General features: G+C 45.1%; 1 protein-coding gene across 1 annotated transcript in view; it reads left to right on the top strand.

The window, feature by feature from the left end:
- The window catches only part of LOC120021179 (protocadherin Fat 3-like), a 150,975-nt gene that overhangs the window by 511 nt on the left and 127,964 nt on the right, over positions 1-22,500 (top strand). Inside the window, exon 2 of the mRNA XM_038964816.1 lies at positions 167-309. Coding sequence (XP_038820744.1) covers positions 167-309 — 143 coding nt within the window. The remainder of the gene's footprint in view (positions 1-166; positions 310-22,500) is intronic.

Here is a 22,500-nt window from a genome sequence, read left to right as displayed (position 1 = left end):
AGAACCCTTTGTAAGGGTTTTACCTGGAACCTTAAATGGTTCTATCTGAAACCAAAAAGGGTTCTCCTATGGGGACAACCGAAGAACCCTTTTGGAACCCATTTTTCAAAGAGTGTACGAGGTCTACTCCAGAATAACTGTTCGTTGTTCTAGAATGAACCTGTAGATTGTGTCTGGACAACGTCTCAGGCCGTGTCTGGACAACGTCTCAGGCCGTGTCTGGACAACGTCTCAGGCCGTGTCTGGACAACGTCTCAGGCCGTGTCTGGACAACGTCTCAGGCCGTGTCTGGACAACGTCTCAGGTTGTGTCTGTGGTTCTCGTATATTCTCTCTCCTTCTGACTTGTGGGTAGAAGGCTATTCCTACCCTTTGTTGTGGTTTTGTAAACCCTTTGATATGTGAGATAGGCTATCCAAACAAGTGTACAGCACCTAAATAAGCCTACTAACACTTTGTTTAGCTGTAACACATTTGGACTAGACGCTATACTCACTGTATCTCACCTAGATGAAGTAAGGAGCAGTTTTCATGATTGATAGGATCTGATTCTGGATCTGATCTGGATCTGATCTGGATCTGAGTAGCCTATAGGTCTGTCTTGAACAATATATTTCATCTCACGGAGACTAACCTGGATGAATGGAGGTGTTAAACGAACCTCCAAAGTGAATGCAGCTTATTCAGAAAGGCTATTTACCCAAGACACAACAGCTTAACAAGATGACAGTAACTGACCAGTTATTTGTTATCTTTGCTCATCTTACAGTGTGACTTTAACCGTGTGTTGTCTCAACAGTGTGTTGTCTCAACAGTGTGTTGTCTCAACAGTGTGTTGTCTCAACAATACCACACAGTATTTCCCCAACACCTGGTGGTGTGTAACCTGTTTGTCAAACCCGTTTAAAATCCACCAGCCAAACAGATGTAGACATGTGACATAGTCCTCTGAGGATGAGTAAGATGAGGTAATGACTTCTGTAACGTAGGTTTTATATAGTGGCAATGTTGAGGAAATGACTAACTGTTTGTATGAGGCGAGTTTTGGTCAAGTAGAGGGTAAGACAGTCTTCATTAGCACAATTCAGCTTATTTACGTAGTAAGTGAAATGGCTATTCAAAATAAACGAGGTAGAGATGAAGCTACATGTAGAAAGGGGTAGGATGAGAGATGAAGCAGGAAGGAGAGAGGAGAACCTAAAGGGGTAGGATGAGAGATGAAGCAGGAAGGAGAGAGGAGAACCTAAAGGGGTAGGATGAGAGATGAAGCAGGAAGGAGAGAGGAGAGACCTAAAGGGGTAGGATGAGAGATGAAGCAGGAAGGAGAGAGGAGAGACCTAAAGGGGTAGGATGAGAGATGAAGCAGGAAGGAGAGAGGAGAGACCTAAAGGGGTAGGATGAGAGATGAAGCAGGAAGGAGAGAGGAGAACCTAAAGGGGTAGGATGAGAGATGAAGCAGGAAGGAGAGAGGAGAACCTAAAGGGGTAGGATGAGAGATGAAGCAGGAAGGAGAGAGGAGAGAGGAGAACCTAAAGGGGTAGGATGAGAGATGAAACAGGAAGGAGAGAGGAGAACCTAAAGGGGTAGGATGAGAGATGAAGCAGGAAGGAGAGAGGAGAGACCTAAAGGGGTAGGATGAGAGATGAAGCAGGAAGGAGAGAGGAGAACCTAAAGGGGTAGGATGAGAGATGAAGCAGGAAGGAGAGAGGAGAACCTTAAGGGGTAGGATGAGAGATGAAGCAGGAAGGAGAGAGGAGAACCTAAAGGGGTAGGATGAGAGATGAAGCAGGAAGGAGAGAGGAGAACCTAAAGGGGTAGGATGAGAGATGAAGCAGGAAGGAGAGAGGAGAGACCTAAAGCGGTAGGATGAGAGATGAAGCAGGAAGGAGAGAGGAGAACCGAAAGGGGTAGGATGAGAGATGAAGCAGGAAGGAGAGAGGAGAGAGGAGAACCTAAAGGGGTAGGATGAGAGATGAAGCAGGAAGGAGAGAGGAGAGACCTAAAGGGGTAGGATGAGAGATGAAGCAGGAAGGAGAGAGGAGAGACCTAAAGGGGTAGGATGAGAGATGAAGCAGGAAGGAGAGAGGAGAACCTAAAGGGGTAGGATGAGAGATGAAGCAGGAAGGAGAGAGGAGAACCTAAAGGGGTAGGATGAGAGATGAAGCATGAAGGAGAGAGGAGAGACCTAAAGGGGTAGGATGAGAGATGAAGCAGGAAGGAGAGAGGAGAACCTAAAGGGGTAGGATGAGAGAGGAAGCAGGAAGGAGAGAGGAGAGACCTAAAGGGGTAGGATGAGAGATGAAGCAGGAAGGAGAGAGGAGAGACCTAAAGTGGTAGGATGAGAGATGAAGCAGGAAGGAGAGAGGAGAGACCTAAAGTGGTAGGATGAGAGATGAAGCAGGAAGGAGAGAGGAGAGACCTAAAGGGGTAGGATGAGAGATGAAGCAGGAAGGAGAGAGGAGAGACCTAAAGGGGTAGGATGAGAGATGAAGCAGGAAGGAGAGAGGAGAGACCTAAAGTGGTAGGATGAGAGATGAAGCAGGAAGGAGAGAGGAGAGACCTAAAGTGGTAGGATGAGAGATGAAGCAGGAAGGAGAGAGGAGAGAGGAGAGAGGAGAGACCTAAAGGGGTAGGATGAGAGATGAAGCAGGAAGCAGGAAGGAGAGAGGAGAACCTAAAGGGGGAGGATGAGAGATGAAGCATGAAGGAGAGAGGAGAACCTAAAGGGGGAGGATGAGAGATGAAGCATGAAGGAGAGAGGAGAGACCTAAAGGGGTAGGATGAGAGATGAAGCAGGAAGGAGAGAGGAGAGACCTAAAGGGGTAGGATGAGAGATGAAGCAGGAAGGAGAGAGGAGAAAGCTAAAAGCTCAATTCTAAAGTAAAGTGAGGATGAGTAATTCTCCTGCATAAACATGGCTTCATTGTAAAAAGCCCCTGATCTGAGTGTGTATGTGTCTGTATTTGTGTTTGTCTCCAGTGAGATGACAGAGCATTAAGGTTTGGAGACCGACTGTTGAATAAAAACGCCAAAGGCCTGTGTAAACTTTCACCCACGCTCTCATGAACTTAATCTAATTCATTCTGGTGGAGGTGTGTGTGTGTGTGTGTGTGTGTGTGTGTGTGTGTGTGTGTGTGTGTGTGTGTGTGTGTGTGTGTGTGTGTGTGTGTGTGTGTGTGTGTGTGTGTGTGTGTGTGTGTGTGTGTGTGTGTGTGTGTGTGTGTGTGTCTGTCTGTCTGTGAATTAACGAATTACATTTTATTTTCGTGTCAAATTGCCAGTCTGACAACCTCTCACTTACGGGATTAATTGACACATAATTCAGTAATATTTATTCCGGTGTTCTGTGCAGTGAGAACCACATAAAGAATGGAACAGAAATCAGTACAGGATAGTAGATGAGGCTATTAAAGCAATAATCATAACCATAGAGAAGTCAAACAAATACAACATTTTAATAACAACAATAAAAGATATATAAACAAAGAACCGTGAAACAGAAGGCGTTTGGACCCAGTCTGGCACCAAGAGAAGAATCCGGTGTGAGACAGGCCTACACACCATCTACAGTATATAGTATACATACAGTACCATTTGCTGTATTGTAGCTAAACATTTTAGAATGTAATTATATAGCTACATGATACCAGGGTATATCTGGTGGTCTGTATCCTCATGGCTACATAATACCAGGGTATATCTGGTGGTCTGTCTCCTCATGGCTACATGATACCAGGGTATATCTGGTGGTCTGTCTCCTCATGGCTACATAATACCAGGGTATATCTGGAGGTCTGTCTCCTCAGCTACATAATACCAGGGTATATCTGGTGGTCGGTCTCCTCATGACTACATAATACCAGGGTATATCTGGTGGTCTGTCTCCTCATGACTACATAATACCAGGGTATATCTGGTGGTCTGTCTCCTCATGACTACATCATACCAGGGTATATCTGGTGGTCTGTCTCCTCATGGCTACATAATACCAGGGTATATCTGGTGGTCTGTCTCATCATGACTACATAATACCAGGGTATATCTGGTGGTCTGTCACCTCATGGCTACATAATACCAGGGTATATCTGGTGGTCTGTCTCCTCATGGCTACATAATACCAGGGTATATCTGGTGGTCTGTCTCCTTATCACTCAGCTACATAATACCAGGGTATATCTGGTGGTCTGTCTCCTCAGCTACATAATACCAGGGTATATCTGGTGGTCTGTCTCCTCAGCTACATAATACCAGGGTATATCTGGTGATCTGTCTCCTCAGCTACATAATACCAGAGTATATCTGGTGGTCTGTCTCATCATGGCTACATAATACCAGGGTATATCTGGTGGTCTGTCTCAATATGGCTACATAATACCAGGGTATATCTGGTGGTCTGTCTCATCATGGCTACATAATACCAGAGTATATCTGGTGGTCTGTCTCATCATGGCTACATAATACCAGGGTATATCTGGTGGTCTGTCTCCTCATCTACATAATACCAGGGTATATCTGGTGGTCTGTCTCCTCATGACTACATAATACCAGGGTATATCTGGTGGTCTGTCTCCTCAGCTACATAATACCAGGGTATATCTGGTGGTCTGTCTCCTCATCTACATAATACCAGGGTATATCTGGTGGTCTGTCTCCTCATGGCTACATAATACCAGGGTATATCTGGTGGTCTGTCTCAATATGGCTACATAATACCAGGGTATATCTGGTGGTCTGTCTCCTCAGCTACATAATACCAGGGTATATCTGGTGGTCTGTCTCCTCAGCTACATAATACCAGGGTATATCTGGTGGTCCTTCTGGAATAAGGACAAGGGCATGTCGTGGTAAAAACGGCAATAGAGGATCAAATATTTTGTTTTATTTTTCTTCAAGGTCACAATAGTTAGTCCTTCCTCTTCCATTTCACCACAATACCGACCTGTTTTGATACTCAGGGATGATAGCGATCTCTTGCTTTTAGTTAGGTTATACATAATATATCTCTCACACATTAATTCACCCTTAAACAAAAGATTCTCAATTTGGGTTTATGATTAATCTCCTCCTTCATTTATTTTTCTTATTGCATCATCAGTTGTTTTTTAATAGTGTCTGTGTCCCTTCATTTGGTTTTCGTACAGACGTTCCCAGTCAGACTGTTGGAAAAGGCCACACATTTCAGTTGAATGTCTCTCCCCTTATGGAGAGACCCCATTGAAAAACTTTACTGGCTATTCTGGAAATTGGCATATCCAACATCAAGTCTCACCATACACGCCTTCCATCTCACCTCACAGGGTTCCCAGCCCGTGTCCCCAGTTATTTCCAGTATAGGTGCAAACTTGTGGATACCTACAAAAAATATCCTTCTGCTTCTGTTATGGACATGTTTGTGTTTGAGATACCTCTTAACACCCCACATTCCTGCTGAATAGTCCAGAGCAGGGACACAGGTCTGATACAGGTTGGAATATGTGACGAAACCAACATCTTCGAGTGGTTCGTTTTCCTATCACTTCCCCAAAGAACTCTACCTGCTGAGTCGAGCAGATGTGGCCGTATAGAAAGGTCATATGTTCATCAAAACAAAGAACCAAATATTTTCCAAATGCTAGTAAACTCCAGAATGTCTTCATCAAAACAAGATGGAAAACACTTCTCTTAGTATCTGGTTTTCTCAAAGTCATTATCTGTGTTTTTGTCCTGTTAATCACGAGTCTCTAAATCTTTTACATGATCTTTTGATTGGACATAATCACATGTTCTGCAGATCCTGTGCCGTTCGGCCTTCACTCATCCATAAGTTTATATGTACATATTCTTATTCATTCCTTTACACTTGTGTGTATTAGGTAGTTGTTGAGAAATTGTGAGATTACTTGTTAGATGTTACTGCACGGTCGGAACTAGAAGCACAAGCGTTTCACTACACTCGCATTTGCATCTGCTAACCGTGTGTATGTGACCAATAAAATTTGATTTGATTTGTTCAGTTTCAACCATCAAATAATAGCATCATTATAAAGATATTTTACTCCCAATATTTAACTGATAATTTTTTTTGACAAATCATTAATCAACAAAGCAAATGGAATCGGTGATAAGACGTCTTCTTGTTTTACCCCCGAGTGTGTGGGAAACCAATCTGTACCATATACACGCACACAGGCAGTTGGTGCTTTGTCGAGGGATTGCGTGATAACATTTCCCATCAACCCCTCTGCCTTTAACAAACGACAGTCTAAAAGATCTCTATTTACAAAATCAGTTTTCTGGAAATCAACGAAACGTGCAAAAGTAGACTTCTCTTCCTGTCATCTATTTCTGAATATTGTTCAGACGGAGAAGATATGATCGATACAGGCTCTGGATTTACCAAAAACATTTTGTTCTTCCACCAGAGTGTTCTGATCCTCCAAAAAGGTCATTAGCCTATTGTTAAGGATGGCTGAATATAGCTTATAGACCTAGTAAACTTACGATTCTGTAGTTCAGTGGCACTCTGGTCATTTTTTGAAGATTTGGGAATGGGATTCACTATAGACTTATACCAAGTCGATGGCAGTATACTCTACTCAAAACTAATTTGGAGAAAATCATGTAGAACTTCAATTCATTTAGGGGATTTTTAGACTTCATTAGGCAGTTCATCAATGCCAAGTGCTTTCTCATTTTTTCCGAGTCCTTCACCTTCTTAACTTCTGCAACAGACAGCTCATCAAATGTTCTCCTTCCTGGTTTCCGTCTGGCCACTCTACCATAGGGGCCTGATTGGTGGAGTGCTGCAGAGATGGTTGTCCTTCTGGAAGGTTCTCCCATCTCCACAGAGGAACTCTGGAGCTCTGTCAGAGTGACCATTGGGTTCTTAGTCACCTCCCTGACGAAAGCTCCCTGACTACTGCTCAGTCTGGCCAGGCGGACAGCTCTAGGAAGAGTCTTGGTGGTTCTGAACTTCCATTTAAGAATGATGGAGGCCACTGTGTTCTTCAATGCTGCAGACATTTTTTGGTACCCTTCCCCAGATATGTGCCTTGACACAATCATGTCTTGGAGCTCTACGGACAATTCCTTCGACGTCATGGCTTGGTTTTTGCTCTGACATGCACTGCCAACTTTGTGACCTTATATAGACAGGTGTGTGCCTTTCCAAATCATGTCCAATCAATTGAATTTACCACATGTGAACTCTAATCAAGTTGTAGAAACATCTCAAGGATGCTCAATGGAAACAGGATGCACCTGAGCTCAATTTCGAGTCTCATAGCAAAGGGTCTGAATACTTACGTAAATAAGGATTTTTTTTTTATTTTTTACTTTTATAAATTTGCTGAAATTTCTAAAAACCTGGTTTCACGACCCCGGGACCTTTACCTCTCTCCTTCATCCTCTCAACTGTTTCTCAGCCTAGGTGTCACGCTTCTCGTGGGCTGAAGGAAGAGTGGACCAAGGTGCAGCGCTTAAAGTGTTCATGATTTAATCCAAAAAAACAATCAAACAAAAACAACAAACAGGAGAACGAAAGCGAACAGTTCTGTCAGGCAAACAAAACAGCTAAACAGAAAATAACTACCCACAAAGCATCGGTGGGGAAAAGCTACCTAAGTATGGTTCTCAATCAGAGACAACGATAGACAGCTGCCTCTGATTGAGAACCACACCCGGCCCACCACAAAGAAATACAAAACATAGAAAATGAACATAGAATGCCCACCCAAATGACACCCTGACCAAACCAAAATAGAGACATAAAAAGCTCTCTACGGTCAGGGCGTGACACTAGGCCTACTGATATCAGCTGGTCCACTTTGGAGATTAGGTCCTTGTTTTCATTGGCTGGCAGTCCTGCCACTGTGATAGACACATCTGGGTCTAACTTTTTGGCATAGCCTGTTCTCCCAGATTCCAGGGATTCTACGCAGGTTTCCAGACGTCCAACATCAAGGGCTATGTGGTCTCGCGTCTGCTTGTTATTATTCTCCAGTTGAGTCAGCAGAGCTGTGTGATTATCTTGGATAGCAGAGCTGTGTGATTATCTTGGATAGCAGAGCTGTGTGATTATCTTGGATAGCAGAGCTGTGTGATTATCTTGGATAGCTTTCTCCAAAGATGCACCTAAGCTGTCAACTTTACTATTTATCATTTTTTCAATACTCAGCTTCATTTCGTCCATCTTTTTTTTCTCAATTTTTGTACCTAGGCTCCTTATCTCTGTCATGAGATTAGCCATGCTGTTGGCACTTTCTTTCTTTGATCAATTCGGCTCCATATTTTTCTCACCACTCCGTAGGTTTCTACAGGAATCCATATGTTTTAGCGGTTAGCTGTTTCTGTTATTGCCGTTCAAGGTAGCTAGCCAGCTAAGTCTATAGCGAGGCTAGCTAACCAGCTAACTCGCCAAGCGTTTCCCAACAGGCTTGTCAGTTGACTGTCTTTCACCCTCACGGGATTCAGACTTCAGCTGTCTCCATTTACGGGCCGATCTCTATGTTTGACAGAGTTTGGTCCCGGAAAGAAGCGGAAGCGTTTTCACCGTGTACACCGGAAGTGGCGTAGTGTGTGTTCATTGTAAAAGGGTAGTGTTGAGAGACAGAAAACACTGATAAAAATTCAGCTCAAGTTTTACTGAGGGACATGTATGCCTGGCATGAAAGCGGTGAAACACACAAACTCAAACACACACACACACACATGTTTACTACCCTTGTGGTGACCAAACAATTAATTCCCTTAAAAATCAAATTTTCCCTAACCCTAATTGTAACCCTAACCCTAATTTTAACCTTTGCCCTAATTGTAACCCTAAACCTAACCCCTAATCCTAAAATGTCCCCACTTGTCTGAATTGTTCTTGCTTTACTATCCTTGTGGGGACCAGAAGTACTCACAAGGATAGTAAATCCAAAAACACACACACACACACACACACACACACACACACACACACACACACACACACACACACACACACACACACACACACACACACACACACACACACACCAGACACACACACACCAGACACACACACACACACACACACACACACACACACACACACACACACACACACACACACACACACACACACACACACACACCAGACACACACCAGACACACACCAGACACACACCAGACACACAACAGACACACAACAGACACACACACCCACAGTGTTTGAGTAGGCAGGTTCACACTGGTGTTTCCTTGACACAGCTGTCCATGACAAATAGGATCTGCTATGGTGAATGACTTCACTATACTGTATAACCCAACAACACCTCATAGTTTCTCTTTCGAAATTTACCCGAATTATGGATGAAGGTCTATTTTTAATTGTGGTTACAGGGTTTAAAACAGAAATAACTCAAAGGTTAACAGTTTAGGCATTCATTCCGAGTGGTTAAGGTTAGGGCTGTGGTTTGGGGAAGGCTTAAAACAAATATAATATTAAAAAGAAACTCGTTATTACCATCAGGTATGATGATCAATATTCACAGTATTCTCACTGCTTGCTAGATCGTTGTGAACTGCCATAGTGGTCTATGCAGCACCAGCTTGTGCCCTGAGCTGGGCAATCGTTTTCTTTTTTTTTCTTTTTTTGTGAGTGCCAAGAAAGGCATATGTAGACATTCTCAGGAACTTTTTAAACGTCTGATATCGAAGTCTATTTAAAGTGATCAGGCTGGTATAACATGGAGTGAGAGTGTAGAATGGACACACACACACACACACCAGACACACAACAGACACACACACACCAGATACACACCAGACACACACCAGACACACACACACACACACACACACACACACACACACACACACACACACACACACACACACACACACACACACACACACACACACACACACAGCAGACACACACACCAGACACAATCGCACAAGATAACCGGTTACTGGCATGCCCTTGTTAGGGAAGCCGTTGATAACCGGTTACTGACATGCCCTTGTGAGGGAAGCCGTTGATAACCGGTTACTGACATGCCCTTGTGAGGGAAGCCGTTGATAACCGGTTACTGGCATGCCCTTGTGAGGGAAGCCGTTGATAACCGGTTACTGACATGCCCTTGTGAGGGAAGCCGTTGATAACTGGTTACTATCATGCCCTTGTGAGGGAAGCCGTAGATAACTGGTTACTGGCATGCCCTTGTGAGGGAAGCCATATATAACTGGTTACTGACATGCCCTTGTGAGGGAAGCCATATATAACCGGTTACTGACATGCCCTTGTGAGGGAAGCCATATATAACTGGTTACTGACATGCCCTTGTGAGGGAAGCCATATATAACTGGTTACTGACATGCCCTTGTGAGGGAAGCTGTAGATAACCGGTTACTGACATGCCCTTGTGAGGGAAGCCGTTGATAACTGGTTACTGGCATGTCTTTGTGAGGGAAGCCGTTGATAACTGGTTACTGGCATGCCTTTGTGAGGGAAGCCATATATAACTGGTTACTGACATGCCCTTGTGAGGGAAGCCATAGATAACTGGTTACTGGCATGCCCTTGTGAGGGAAGCTGTAGATAACCGGTTACTGACATGCCCTTGTGAGGGAAGCCATAGATAACTGGTTACTATCATGCCCTTGTGAGGGAAGCCGTTGATAACTGGTTACTGGCATGCCCTTGTGAGGGAAGCCATATATAACTGGTTACTGACATGCCCTTGTGAGGGAAGCCATATATAACTGGTTACTGACATGCCCTTGTGAGGGAAGCTGTAGATAACTGCTTACTGACATGCCCTTGTGAGGGAAGCCATATATAACTGGTTACTGACATGCCCTTGTGAGGGAAGCCGTTGATAACTGGTTACTGGCATGTCTTTGTGAGGGAAGCCGTTGATAACTGGTTACTGGCATGCCTTTGTGAGGGAAGCCATATATAACTGGTTACTGACATGCCCTTGTGAGGGAAGCCATAGATAACTGGTTACTGGCATGCCCTTGTGAGGGAAGCTGTAGATAACCGGTTACTGGCATGCCCTTGTGAGGGAAGCCATATATAACTGGTTACTGACATGCCCTTGTGAGGGAAGCCATATATAACCGGTTACTGACATGCCCTTGTGAGGGAAGCCATATATAACTGGTTACTGACATGCCCTTGTGAGGGAAGCCATATATAACTGGTTACTGACATGCCCTTGTGAGGGAAGCTGTAGATAACCGGTTACTGACATGCCCTTGTGAGGGAATCCGTTGATAACTGGTTACTGGCATGTCTTTGTGAGGGAAGCCGTTGATAACTGGTTACTGGCATGCCTTTGTGAGGGAAGCCATATATAACTGGTTACTGACATGCCCTTGTGAGGGAAGCCATAGATAACTGGTTACTGGCATGCCCTTGTGAGGGAAGCCATAGATAACTGGTTACTATCATGCCCTTGTGAGGGAAGCCGTTGATAACTGGTTACTGGCATGCCCTTGTGAGGGAAGCCATATATAACTGGTTACTGACATGCCCTTGTGAGGGAAGCCATATATAACTGGTTACTGACATGCCCTTGTGAGGGAAGCTGTAGATAACTGGTTACTGACATGCCCTTGTGAGGGAAGCCATATATAACTGGTTACTGACATGCCCTTGTGAGGGAAGCCGTTGATAACTGGTTACTGGCATGTCTTTGTGAGGGAAGCCGTTGATAACTGGTTACTGGCATGCCTTTGTGAGGGAAGCCATATATAACTGGTTACTGACATGCCCTTGTGAGGGAAGCCATAGATAACTGGTTACTGGCATGCCCTTGTGAGGGAAGCTGTAGATAACCGGTTACTGGCATGCCCTTGTGAGGGAAGCCATATATAACTGGTTACTGACATGCCCTTGTGAGGGAAGCCGTTGATAACTGGTTACTGGCATGTCTTTGTGAGGGAAGCCGTTGATAACTGGTTACTGGCATGCCTTTGTGAGGGAAGCCATATATAACTGGTTACTGGTATGCCCTTGTGAGGGAAGCTGTAGATAACCGGTTACTGGCATGCCCTTGTGAGGGAAGCCATATATAACTGGTTACTGACATGCCCTTGTTAGGGAAGCCGTTGATAACCGGTTACTGACATGCCCTTGTGAGGGAAGCCATAGATAACCGGTTACTGGCATGCCTTTGTGAGGGAAGCCGTTGATAACCGGTTACTGACATGCCTTTGTGAGGGAAGCTGTAGATAACCGGTTACTGACATGCCTTTGTGAGGGAAGCCGTTGATAACCGGTTACTGACATGCCTTTGTGAGGGAAGCTGTAGATAACCGGTTACTGACATGCCTTTGTGAGGGAAGCTGTAGATAACCGGTTACTGGCATGCCTTTGTGAGGGAAGCCATATATAACTGGTTACTGGCATGCCCTTGTGAGGGAAGCCGTTGATAACCGGTTACTGGCATGCCCTTGTGAGGGAAGCCATAGATAACCGGTTACTGACATGCCCTTGTGAGGGAAGCCGTTGATAACTGGTTACTATCATGCCCTTGTGAGGGAAGCCGTAGATAACTGGTTACTGGCATGCCCTTGTGAGGGAAGCCATATATAACTGGTTACTGACATGCCCTTGTGAGGGAAGCCATATATAACCGGTTACTGACATGCCCTTGTGAGGGAAGCCATATATAACTGGTTACTGACATGCCCTTGTGAGGGAAGCCATATATAACTGTTTACTGACATGCCCTTGTGAGGGAAGCTGTAGATAACCGGTTACTGACATGCCCTTGTGAGGGAAGCCGTTGATAACTGGTTACTGGCATGTCTTTGTGAGGGAAGCCGTTGATAACTGGTTACTGGCATGCCTTTGTGAGGGAAGCCATATATAACTGGTTACTGACATGCCCTTGTGAGGGAAGCCATAGATAACTGGTTACTGGCATGCCCTTGTGAGGGAAGCTGTAGATAACCGGTTACTGACATGCCCTTGTGAGGGAAGCCATAGATAACTGGTTACTATCATGCCCTTGTGAGGGAAGCCGTTGATAACTGGTTACTGGCATGCCCTTGTGAGGGAAGCCATATATAACTGGTTACTGACATGCCCTTGTGAGGGAAGCCATATATAACTGGTTACTGACATGCCCTTGTGAGGGAAGCTGTAGATAACTGGTTACTGACATGCCCTTGTGAGGGAAGCCATATATAACTGGTTACTGACATGCCCTTGTGAGGGAAGCCGTTGATAACTGGTTACTGGCATGTCTTTGTGAGGGAAGCCGTTGATAACTGGTTACTGGCATGCCTTTGTGAGGGAAGCCATATATAACTGGTTACTGACATGCCCTTGTGAGGGAAGCCATAGATAACTGGTTACTGGCATGCCCTTGTGAGGGAAGCTGTAGATAACCGGTTACTGGCATGCCCTTGTGAGGGAAGCCATATATAACTGGTTACTGACATGCCCTTGTGAGGGAAGCCATATATAACCGGTTACTGACATGCCCTTGTGAGGGAAGCCATATATAACTGGTTACTGACATGCCCTTGTGAGGGAAGCCATATATAACTGGTTACTGACATGCCCTTGTGAGGGAAGCTGTAGATAACCGGTTACTGACATGCCCTTGTGAGGGAAGCCGTTGATAACTGGTTACTGGCATGTCTTTGTGAGGGAAGCCGTTGATAACTGGTTACTGGCATGCCTTTGTGAGGGAAGCCATATATAACTGGTTACTGACATGCCCTTGTGAGGGAAGCCATAGATAACTGGTTACTGGCATGCCCTTGTGAGGGAAGCTGTAGATAACCGGTTACTGACATGCCCTTGTGAGGGAAGCCATAGATAACTGGTTACTATCATGCCCTTGTGAGGGAAGCCGTTGATAACTGGTTACTGGCATGCCCTTGTGAGGGAAGCCATATATAACTGGTTACTGACATGCCCTTGTGAGGGAAGCCATATATAACTGGTTACTGACATGCCCTTGTGAGGGAAGCTGTAGATAACTGGTTACTGACATGCCCTTGTGAGGGAAGCCATATATAACTGGTTACTGACATGCCCTTGTGAGGGAAGCCGTTGATAACTGGTTACTGGCATGTCTTTGTGAGGGAAGCCGTTGATAACTGGTTACTGGCATGCCTTTGTGAGGGAAGCCATATATAACTGGTTACTGACATGCCCTTGTGAGGGAAGCCATAGATAACTGGTTACTGGCATGCCCTTGTGAGGGAAGCTGTAGATAACCGGTTACTGGCATGCCCTTGTGAGGGAAGCCATATATAACTGGTTACTGACATGCCCTTGTGAGGGAAGCCGTTGATAACTGGTTACTGGCATGTCTTTGTGAGGGAAGCCGTTGATAACTGGTTACTGGCATGCCTTTGTGAGGGAAGCCATATATAACTGGTTACTGGCATGCCCTTGTGAGGGAAGCTGTAGATAACCGGTTACTGGCATGCCCTTGTGAGGGAAGCCATATATAACTGGTTACTGACATGCCCTTGTTAGGGAAGCCGTTGATAACCGGTTACTGACATGCCCTTGTGAGGGAAGCCATAGATAACCGGTTACTGGCATGCCTTTGTGAGGGAAGCCGTTGATAACCGGTTACTGACATGCCTTTGTGAGGGAAGCTGTAGATAACCGGTTACTGACATGCCTTTGTGAGGGAAGCCGTTGATAACCGGTTACTGACATGCCTTTGTGAGGGAAGCTGTAGATAACCGGTTACTGACATGCCTTTGTGAGGGAAGCTGTAGATAACCGGTTACTGGCATGCCTTTGTGAGGGAAGCTGTAGATAACCGGTTACTGACATGCCTTTGTGAGGGAAGCTGTAGATAACCGGTTACTGACATGCCTTTGTGAGGGAAGCTGTAGATAACCGGTTACTGGCATGCCTTTGTGAGGGAAGCTGTAGATAACCGGTTACTGACATGCCTTTGTGAGGGAAGCCATAGATAACTGGTTACTGACATGCCTTTGTGAGGGACGCTGTAGCAGATCGGTGCACATGTGATTTAGAAGTTTAGATCTACCAGGTTTCCTCTGATTTGATTGGTTGCTTTCAAAAGTATACATTGTGTCCTTAACCAATCAAAAGCATGTTTTTCTGGGCCCCCGTCAAACCAGAGAAGAGGATTTGGTGTCCACTGGCCTCATCGTGGAAACGTTACCCCAGATGCAGAGCCTTCTTTCAAAGGGTGTGTGTGTTTGTGTGTGTGTGTGTGTGTGTGTGTGTGTGTGTGTGTGTGTGTGTGTGTGTGTGTGTGTGTGTGTGTGTGTGTGTGCCTGCGTGTTTGTGTGTGTCTGTGTCTGTGGAGCTGCATTCCAACAGCTGGCATGACCAGGCCCCCGATGAGAATGCGAGGGAGTCTTTCTAAAGATTCTCCAGCGTGGCGTGGAGGTGAGGGAAACCGCCCAGCAGGGTGTGTGTCAGTGTGAGACACCAGAAGGTCATGTTTTAAGTCGTCACCCCTCTCACCTTCCATAGAGAAGACCATTCCAACAGACTCCATGTTTTCAACCAGATATTGACACACACACACACACACACACACACACACACACACACACACACACACACACACACACACACACACACACACACACACACACACACACATTTATGCTCCTGGTGTAGAAAAGTACAGGCAGTATTTGCTGCCCAGTCAAGAGTTATGACATGTTTATAGCCGGCTTATGTTGGTGTAAGCTTCTGTGTGCTGCTACGTTGATGTATGTAGCCTGAATGCTCTGAAGGCGTCCTCACCAACACTCTGGTTCCTCATAACACAGGAGAGAAGACGGGGGGGGGGGGGTAGAGTTCCTATATGTTTTATGACAGCATTTTGTGAGGTTTTTGTTTGTTTTGGACTTCAGTGTTTTTTGGGGGGGGGGCTGTTTCAGGCACACAACATGTTTTCTGGAGGCAAGCCGAAGTTCGGAGCCGAAGCTTCGTCTGTGATTGGTCAACAGTAGGGATTCTTCAATATAGTCTTTGTTGTCATTTAACTAGAGAGGACTTTTTTTTCATTGAGAAATACTGGACCAAACATGTCAGTTAGATGTTGCACGACTAAGATCTCCTCGGTAAAAAAACGTCAAAATGAATGACAGATTATCTTAGAATCATTCTGACTATTTTGAGGAAGTGTATACTGGCTACGGCGTCTCATAATGGACAAACAGTACTATTGCTGCTTTTCTTTCTCGTTTATCAAGCTAAGGTCTTCTAAAGGAGTCTGGAGAACACTCCTTCGGGTTGGGCTAGCCCGGTTTGGCAAGGCGCCAGCCGAACTGAAGCACGCTGATGCCTTTAGCCTGCTCTCACACACACACGCACATGCACGCGCACGCACGCGCACGCACTCACACACACACACACACACACGCACACTCACACACAAAGACACACACACTCACACACACACACACACACTCTCACACACACACACACACACACACACACATAAATCTACCGCTGCCTTTTGACGTGATGGAACACTAATCCTTGACAGCTGTCAGAACCTTTCCCACTTTCACCCTGAGAGAGACGGGGGGGGGGGGGGGGGGGGGGGGGGCTGTATTGTATGTGAACCCTACGGTGGGATGTCAGTGTGTTTGAGGGATAGCTAGCTTACATACTGCACTGTACCATAACCCCAAACAGTCCACTCTACTTCTGCCTCCCTCTCTTTCTCTCTCTCCCTTTCTTTTTCCATCTACCCCCTCCCTCTCTCACTCCCTCCCCCCCACTGAATCAGTTTACTGTACAACGGTAATGGTTCACCCAGGGGATGACATAATTACATAACAACCACCATCCCCGTCATCATCCTCTTGGTCATCCGGCTTTGTGGTTGGGATTTGAGAGCATGTCCAGATGTGTACTGGGTATACTGGTAAACTGGACTGGACTGGTGAGAAGGTGAAATGGTGAGAAGGTGAAGGGGTGAGAAGGTGAAATGGGGAGAAGGTGAAATGGTGAAGTGGTGAGAAGGTGAAATGGTGAGAAGGTGAAATGGTAAGAAGGTGAAGTGGTGAGAAGGTGAAGTGGTGAGAAGGTGAAATGGTGAGAAGGTGAAATGGTAAGTAGGTGAAGTGGTGAGAAGGTGAAGTGGTGAAAAGGTGAAGTGGTGAGAAGGTGAAATGGTGAGAAGGTGAAATGGTGAGAAGGTGAAATGGTGAAGTGGTGTAAAATGGTGAGAAGGTGAAATGGTGAAGTGGTGTAAAATGGTGAGAAGGTGAAATGGTGAGAAGGTGAAGTGGTGAGAAGCGTTAGACAACGAATAACCCTAAAGAAGGCCAAAAGCCTAAATGGGTCGGTTCTACTTTTAACAATAAATAAGCTTTTTGATTTAATCCCATTGTGTTGCTGAATATTCTCTATACTTCAGTTGGCTCCTAATTTATGCACCTTGGTTGGAAAAGCGAGGTAGCATTAGTGAGCCTCTCCCCTTCTGCACAGTTAGACAGGGGTGAAAGATGAGACAATCACAGTAGAAGCAAGGGATTAGTACACAACTTTGTATTATCCATCAAAGGTCTTGAAGTCCACATAGTTGTGATAGATTGGCTTTAGGTTAGCTTTAGGTTGGCTTTAGGTTGGCTTTAGGTTGGCTTTAGGTTGGCTTTATACTGGCTTTAGGTTGGCTTTAGGTTGGCTTTAGGTTAGCTCTAGGTTGGCTTTAGGTTGGCTGTAGACTGGTTTTAGGTTGGCTTTAGGTTGGCTGTAGACTGGTTTTAGGTTGGCTTTAGGTTAGCTTTAGGTTGGCTTTAGGTTGGCTTTAGACTGGCTTTAGGTTGGCTGTAGACTGGTTTTAGGTTGGCTTTAGGTTAGCTTTAGATTGGCTTTAGGTTAGCTTTAGGTTGGCTTTAGGTTAGCTTTAGGTTAGCTTTAGGTTGGCTTTAGGTTAGCTTTAGGTTGGCTTTAGGTTAGCTTTAGGTTGGCTTTAGGTTGGCTTTAGACTGCCTTTAGGTTGGCTTTATTGTCTCTCCCCAGTAGGGGCAAGCCTCCCGGGTGGCGCAGTGGTCTAGGGCACTGCATCGCAGTGCTAGCTGCGCCACCAGAGTCTCTGGGTTCGCGCCCAGGCTGGGCTGGGTTCGCGCCCAGGCTCTGTCGCAGCCGGCCGCAACCGGGAGGTCCGTGGGGCGACGCACAATTGGCATAGCGTCGTCCGGGTTAGGGAGGGTTTGGCCGGTAGGGATATCCTTGTCTCAGTATGTAAAATGTAATAAAAAATGTATGCACTCTACTGTAAGTCGCTCTGGATAAGAGCGTCTGCTAAATGACTAAAATGTAAATGTAAATGTCTTTAGACTGGCTATAGTTGGCTTTAGGTTGGCTTTAGGTTAGCTTTAGACTGTCTTTAGGTTGGCTTTAGACTGGCTATAGTTGGCTTTAGGTTGGCTTTAGGTTAGCTTTAGGTTAGCTTTAGGTTGGCTTTAGGTTAGCTTTAGACTGGCTTTAGGTTGGCTTTAGGTTAGCTTTAGACTGGCTTTAGGTTAGCTCTAGTCTGGCTATAGGTTAGCTTTAGGTTGGCTTTAGGTTGGCTTTAGGTTAGCTTAGGGGGGAATTGAAATAGGGTCCTCTGTATCAGTTGATCTGACAGGATGTATGTCAGATGAGAACTGGTACACACACACACACACACACACACACACACACACACACACACACACACACACACACACACACACACACACACACACACACACACACACACACACACACACACACACACACACACACACACTGAACGTGGAAGTGATTAGTGTGTATTGTAGCAGAGCTGGTACAGTTTAGAGGTCCTTTATTCAGCTCTCTGAGATAAAGATCTATATCAGGACTTTACTGGTCAACAACAAAGACAGAGTCACACACACACACACACACACACACACACACACACACACACACACACACACACACACACACACACACACACACACACACACACACACACACACACACACACACACACACACTGCATGGTGGGGATATCCATGTGAAAGCAGACCTGAATCTAGACCAAGGACATATATAAACCTATGCTATGTATTGGTCATTGAGATGCTTTGAAGTCACCGGTCGGCCATATTGTCTCTCCCCAGTAGGGGCAGTCCTCCAAAGGAATTAATAGAATTCTACAGGATTTCAATTAAATGTTTCAAGGACAAAATGACATGTCTTTACGGTGTGTGTAACTAATGTTACAGTCCCCACTACAACAACAAAACAGTTACATTGCAAAAAGAATTCAGACCCCTTGACTTTTTGCACATTTTGTTCTTTTTATTTTTTAAATTTAACCTTTATTTAACTAGGCAAGTCAGTTAAGAACAAATTCGTATTTACATTGACGGCCTACCCCTGCCAAACCTGGATGATGCTGGGCCAAATGTGCGCCACCCTATGGGACTCCCAATCACGGCCGGATGTGATACAGCCGGGAATCGAACTATGGACTGTGGTGACGCCTCTTGCACTGAGATGTAGTGCCTTAGACCGCTGCGCCACTCGGTAGCCCTGTTATGTTACAGCCTTATTCCAAAATGGATTAAATCGATTTTTCCCCTCATCAATCTACACACAATACCCCATAATGACATCACAATACCCCATAATGACATCACAATACCCCATAATGACAAAGCAAAAATAGATTTCTCCCATTCTTCTATGCAGATCCTCTCAAGCTCTGGTGTCAGGTTTCCTCTAGACGCGACACTTGGCATTCAGGCCAAAGAGTTCAATCTTTGTTTCATCAGACCAGAGAATCTTGTTTCTCATGGTCTGAAAGTCCTTTAGGTGCCTTTTGGCAAACTCCAAGCGGGCTGCCATGTGCCTTTTACTGAGGAGTGGCTTCCGTCTGGCCACTCTACCATAAAGGCCTGATTGGTGGAGTGCTGCAGAGATGGTTGTCCTTCTGGAAGGTTCTCCCATCTCCCAACTCTAGAGCTCTGTCAGAGTGACCATCGGGTTCTTGGTCATCTCCCTGACCAAGGCCCTTCTCCCCCGATTTCTCAGTTTTGCCGGGCAGTCAGCTCTAGGAAGAGTCTTGGTTGTTCCAAACTTCTTCCATTTAAGAATGATGGAGGCCACTGTGTTGTTGGGGACCTTCAATACTGCAGAAATGTTTTGGTACCCTTCCCCAGATCTGTGCCTCGAAACAATCCTGCCTCGGATCTCAACGGACAATTCCTTAGACCTCATGGCTTGGTTTTTGCTCTGACATGCACTGTCAACTCTGGGACCTTATGTAGACAGGTGTGTGGCTTTCCAAATCATGTCCAATCAATAAAATTTACCACAGGTGGACTCCAATCAAGTTGTAGAAACAGCTCAAGGATGATCAATGGAAACAGGATGCACCTGAGCTCAATTTGTAGTCTCATAGCAAAGGGTCTGAATAGTTATGTAAATATTATTTTTATTTTATTTTTTACGCCCCTTTTCTCCCCAATTTTGTGGTATCCAATTGCTGGTAGTTACTGTCTTGTCTCATCGCTGCAACTCCCGCACGGACTCGGGAGAGGCGAAGGTCGAGAGCCATGCGTCCTCCGAAACACAACCCAACCGCACCGCTTCTTAACACAGCGCGCATCCAACCCGGAAGACAGCCGCACCAATGTGTCGGAGGAAACACCATACACCTGGTGACCTGGTCAGCATGCACTGCGCCCGGCCCGCCACAGGAGTTGCTAGTGCGCGATGAGACAAGGATATCCCTGCCGGCCAAACCCTCCCAACCCGGACGACGCTGGGCCAATTGTGCGCCGCCCCATGGGCCTCCCGGTCGCAGCCGGCTACGACAGAGCCTGGGCTCGAACCTTAAGTAAATATTTTAATTCTAAAAACCTGTTTTCGCTTTGTCATTATGGGGTATTGTGATGTCATTATGGGGGTTTGTGATGTCATTATGGGGTATTGTGATGTCATTATGGGGTATTGTGTGTAGATTAATGAGGGGGAAAAAGTTTTTAATCCATTTTAGAATAAGGCTGGAATGTAACAAAATGTGGAAATGGTCAAGTGTTCTGAATAGTTTTCGAATGCCCTGTTAGTGTTTTGTTTTTGTAGTGGGGACAGTAACATTAGTACTTCAAAAAAATATATATTTTAGGAAAATATTTTTACATATATATATATATATATTTTTTTAAATGTTAAGCTCACATAATATAATTTACAAGTATGTACTAAAGGAAGGTATTCCCAAACTGGGGCAATGCCGTTGAGGGTACGCCAAATAAAAATGTGATTCACATTATTAAAATATATATATATATACTGTATATATTATTATTATTTATTTATTTTTACTTTTTTTTATTTATTCACATTTTCAAACACTCCATTCATACATTTGGGTGAGTTTTTTTCTCTCACCTAAGTAGCCTCGTTTCACTGCCAAAATAAAATGAAACCATTTAGCGAAATAACAACACAATGTCAAATACAGTTAGCCTAGTCAAATAATACAGTTAGCCTAGTCAAATAATACAGTTAGCCTAGTCAAATAATTAACATCCAATCACATTAACCGTTACTCTCTCGTGGGAATTCCACTATGTAGCCAAACGAAGCTGCTGCTCATGTTGGTATCTGTACTGATGACGCAAAAGCCATGACAGGGAGACATAGTGGAGTGGTAACGTGCGTGCAAGCAGTTGCTCCCGACGCCACTTGGGTACACTGCAGCATCCACCGAGAGGCTCTTGCTGCCAAGGGAATGCCTGACAGCTTGAAAGACGTTTTGGACACTACAGTGAAAATGGTTAACTTTGTTAAAGCAAGGCCCCTGAATTCTCATGTATTTTCTGCACTATGCAATGATATGGGCAGTGACAATGTAACGCTGGTTATCAAGGGGCAAAGTATTGACAATTTTTTTTAAATTGAGAGACAAGCTTAAAGTTTTTTTCACTGACCATCATTTTCACTTGTCTCACCGCTTTGCATGAGGACGAGTTTCTCACACGACTGGCCTATCTGGGTGATGTTTTTTCCTCGCCTGAATGATCTGAATCTAGGATTACAGGGACTCTCCGCATCTATATTCAATGCGGGACAAAATTGAAGCTATGATTAAGAACTGGATTCGTTATCCCTTTCATGCCCTGCCTCCAGTGCACTTACCGATATCTGAACAGGAGAGCCTCATCGAAATTGCAGCAAACGTTTCTGTGAAAATTGAATTGAATCAGAAGCCACTGCCAGATTTCTGGATAGGGCTGCGCTCAGAGTATCCTGCCTTGGTAAATTAAGCTGTTAAGACACTGATGCCCTTTACAACCATGTACCTATGTGAGAGTGGATTCTCGGCCCTCACTAGCATGAAAACTAAATACAGGCACAGACTGTGTGTGGATAATTATTTAAGACTGAGACTCTCTTCAATACAACCCAATATTGCAGAGTTATGTGCATCCTTTCAAGCACACCCTTCTCATTGACCTGGAGCACAGGCGCTTTATAGAGGGACTGTTACGCTGGGTGGCGCGAGAGTATCTCTCTCTAACAAAGGCCTCCCCAATGGTTTGGGGACG

Source organism: Salvelinus namaycush, chromosome 26 (assembly GCF_016432855.1).
Source record: "Salvelinus namaycush isolate Seneca chromosome 26, SaNama_1.0, whole genome shotgun sequence".
Lineage (NCBI taxonomy): Eukaryota > Metazoa > Chordata > Actinopteri > Salmoniformes > Salmonidae > Salvelinus > Salvelinus namaycush.
The sequence above is the reverse complement of the archived record's forward strand: the minus strand, read 5'-3'. Positions and strand labels throughout refer to the sequence as shown.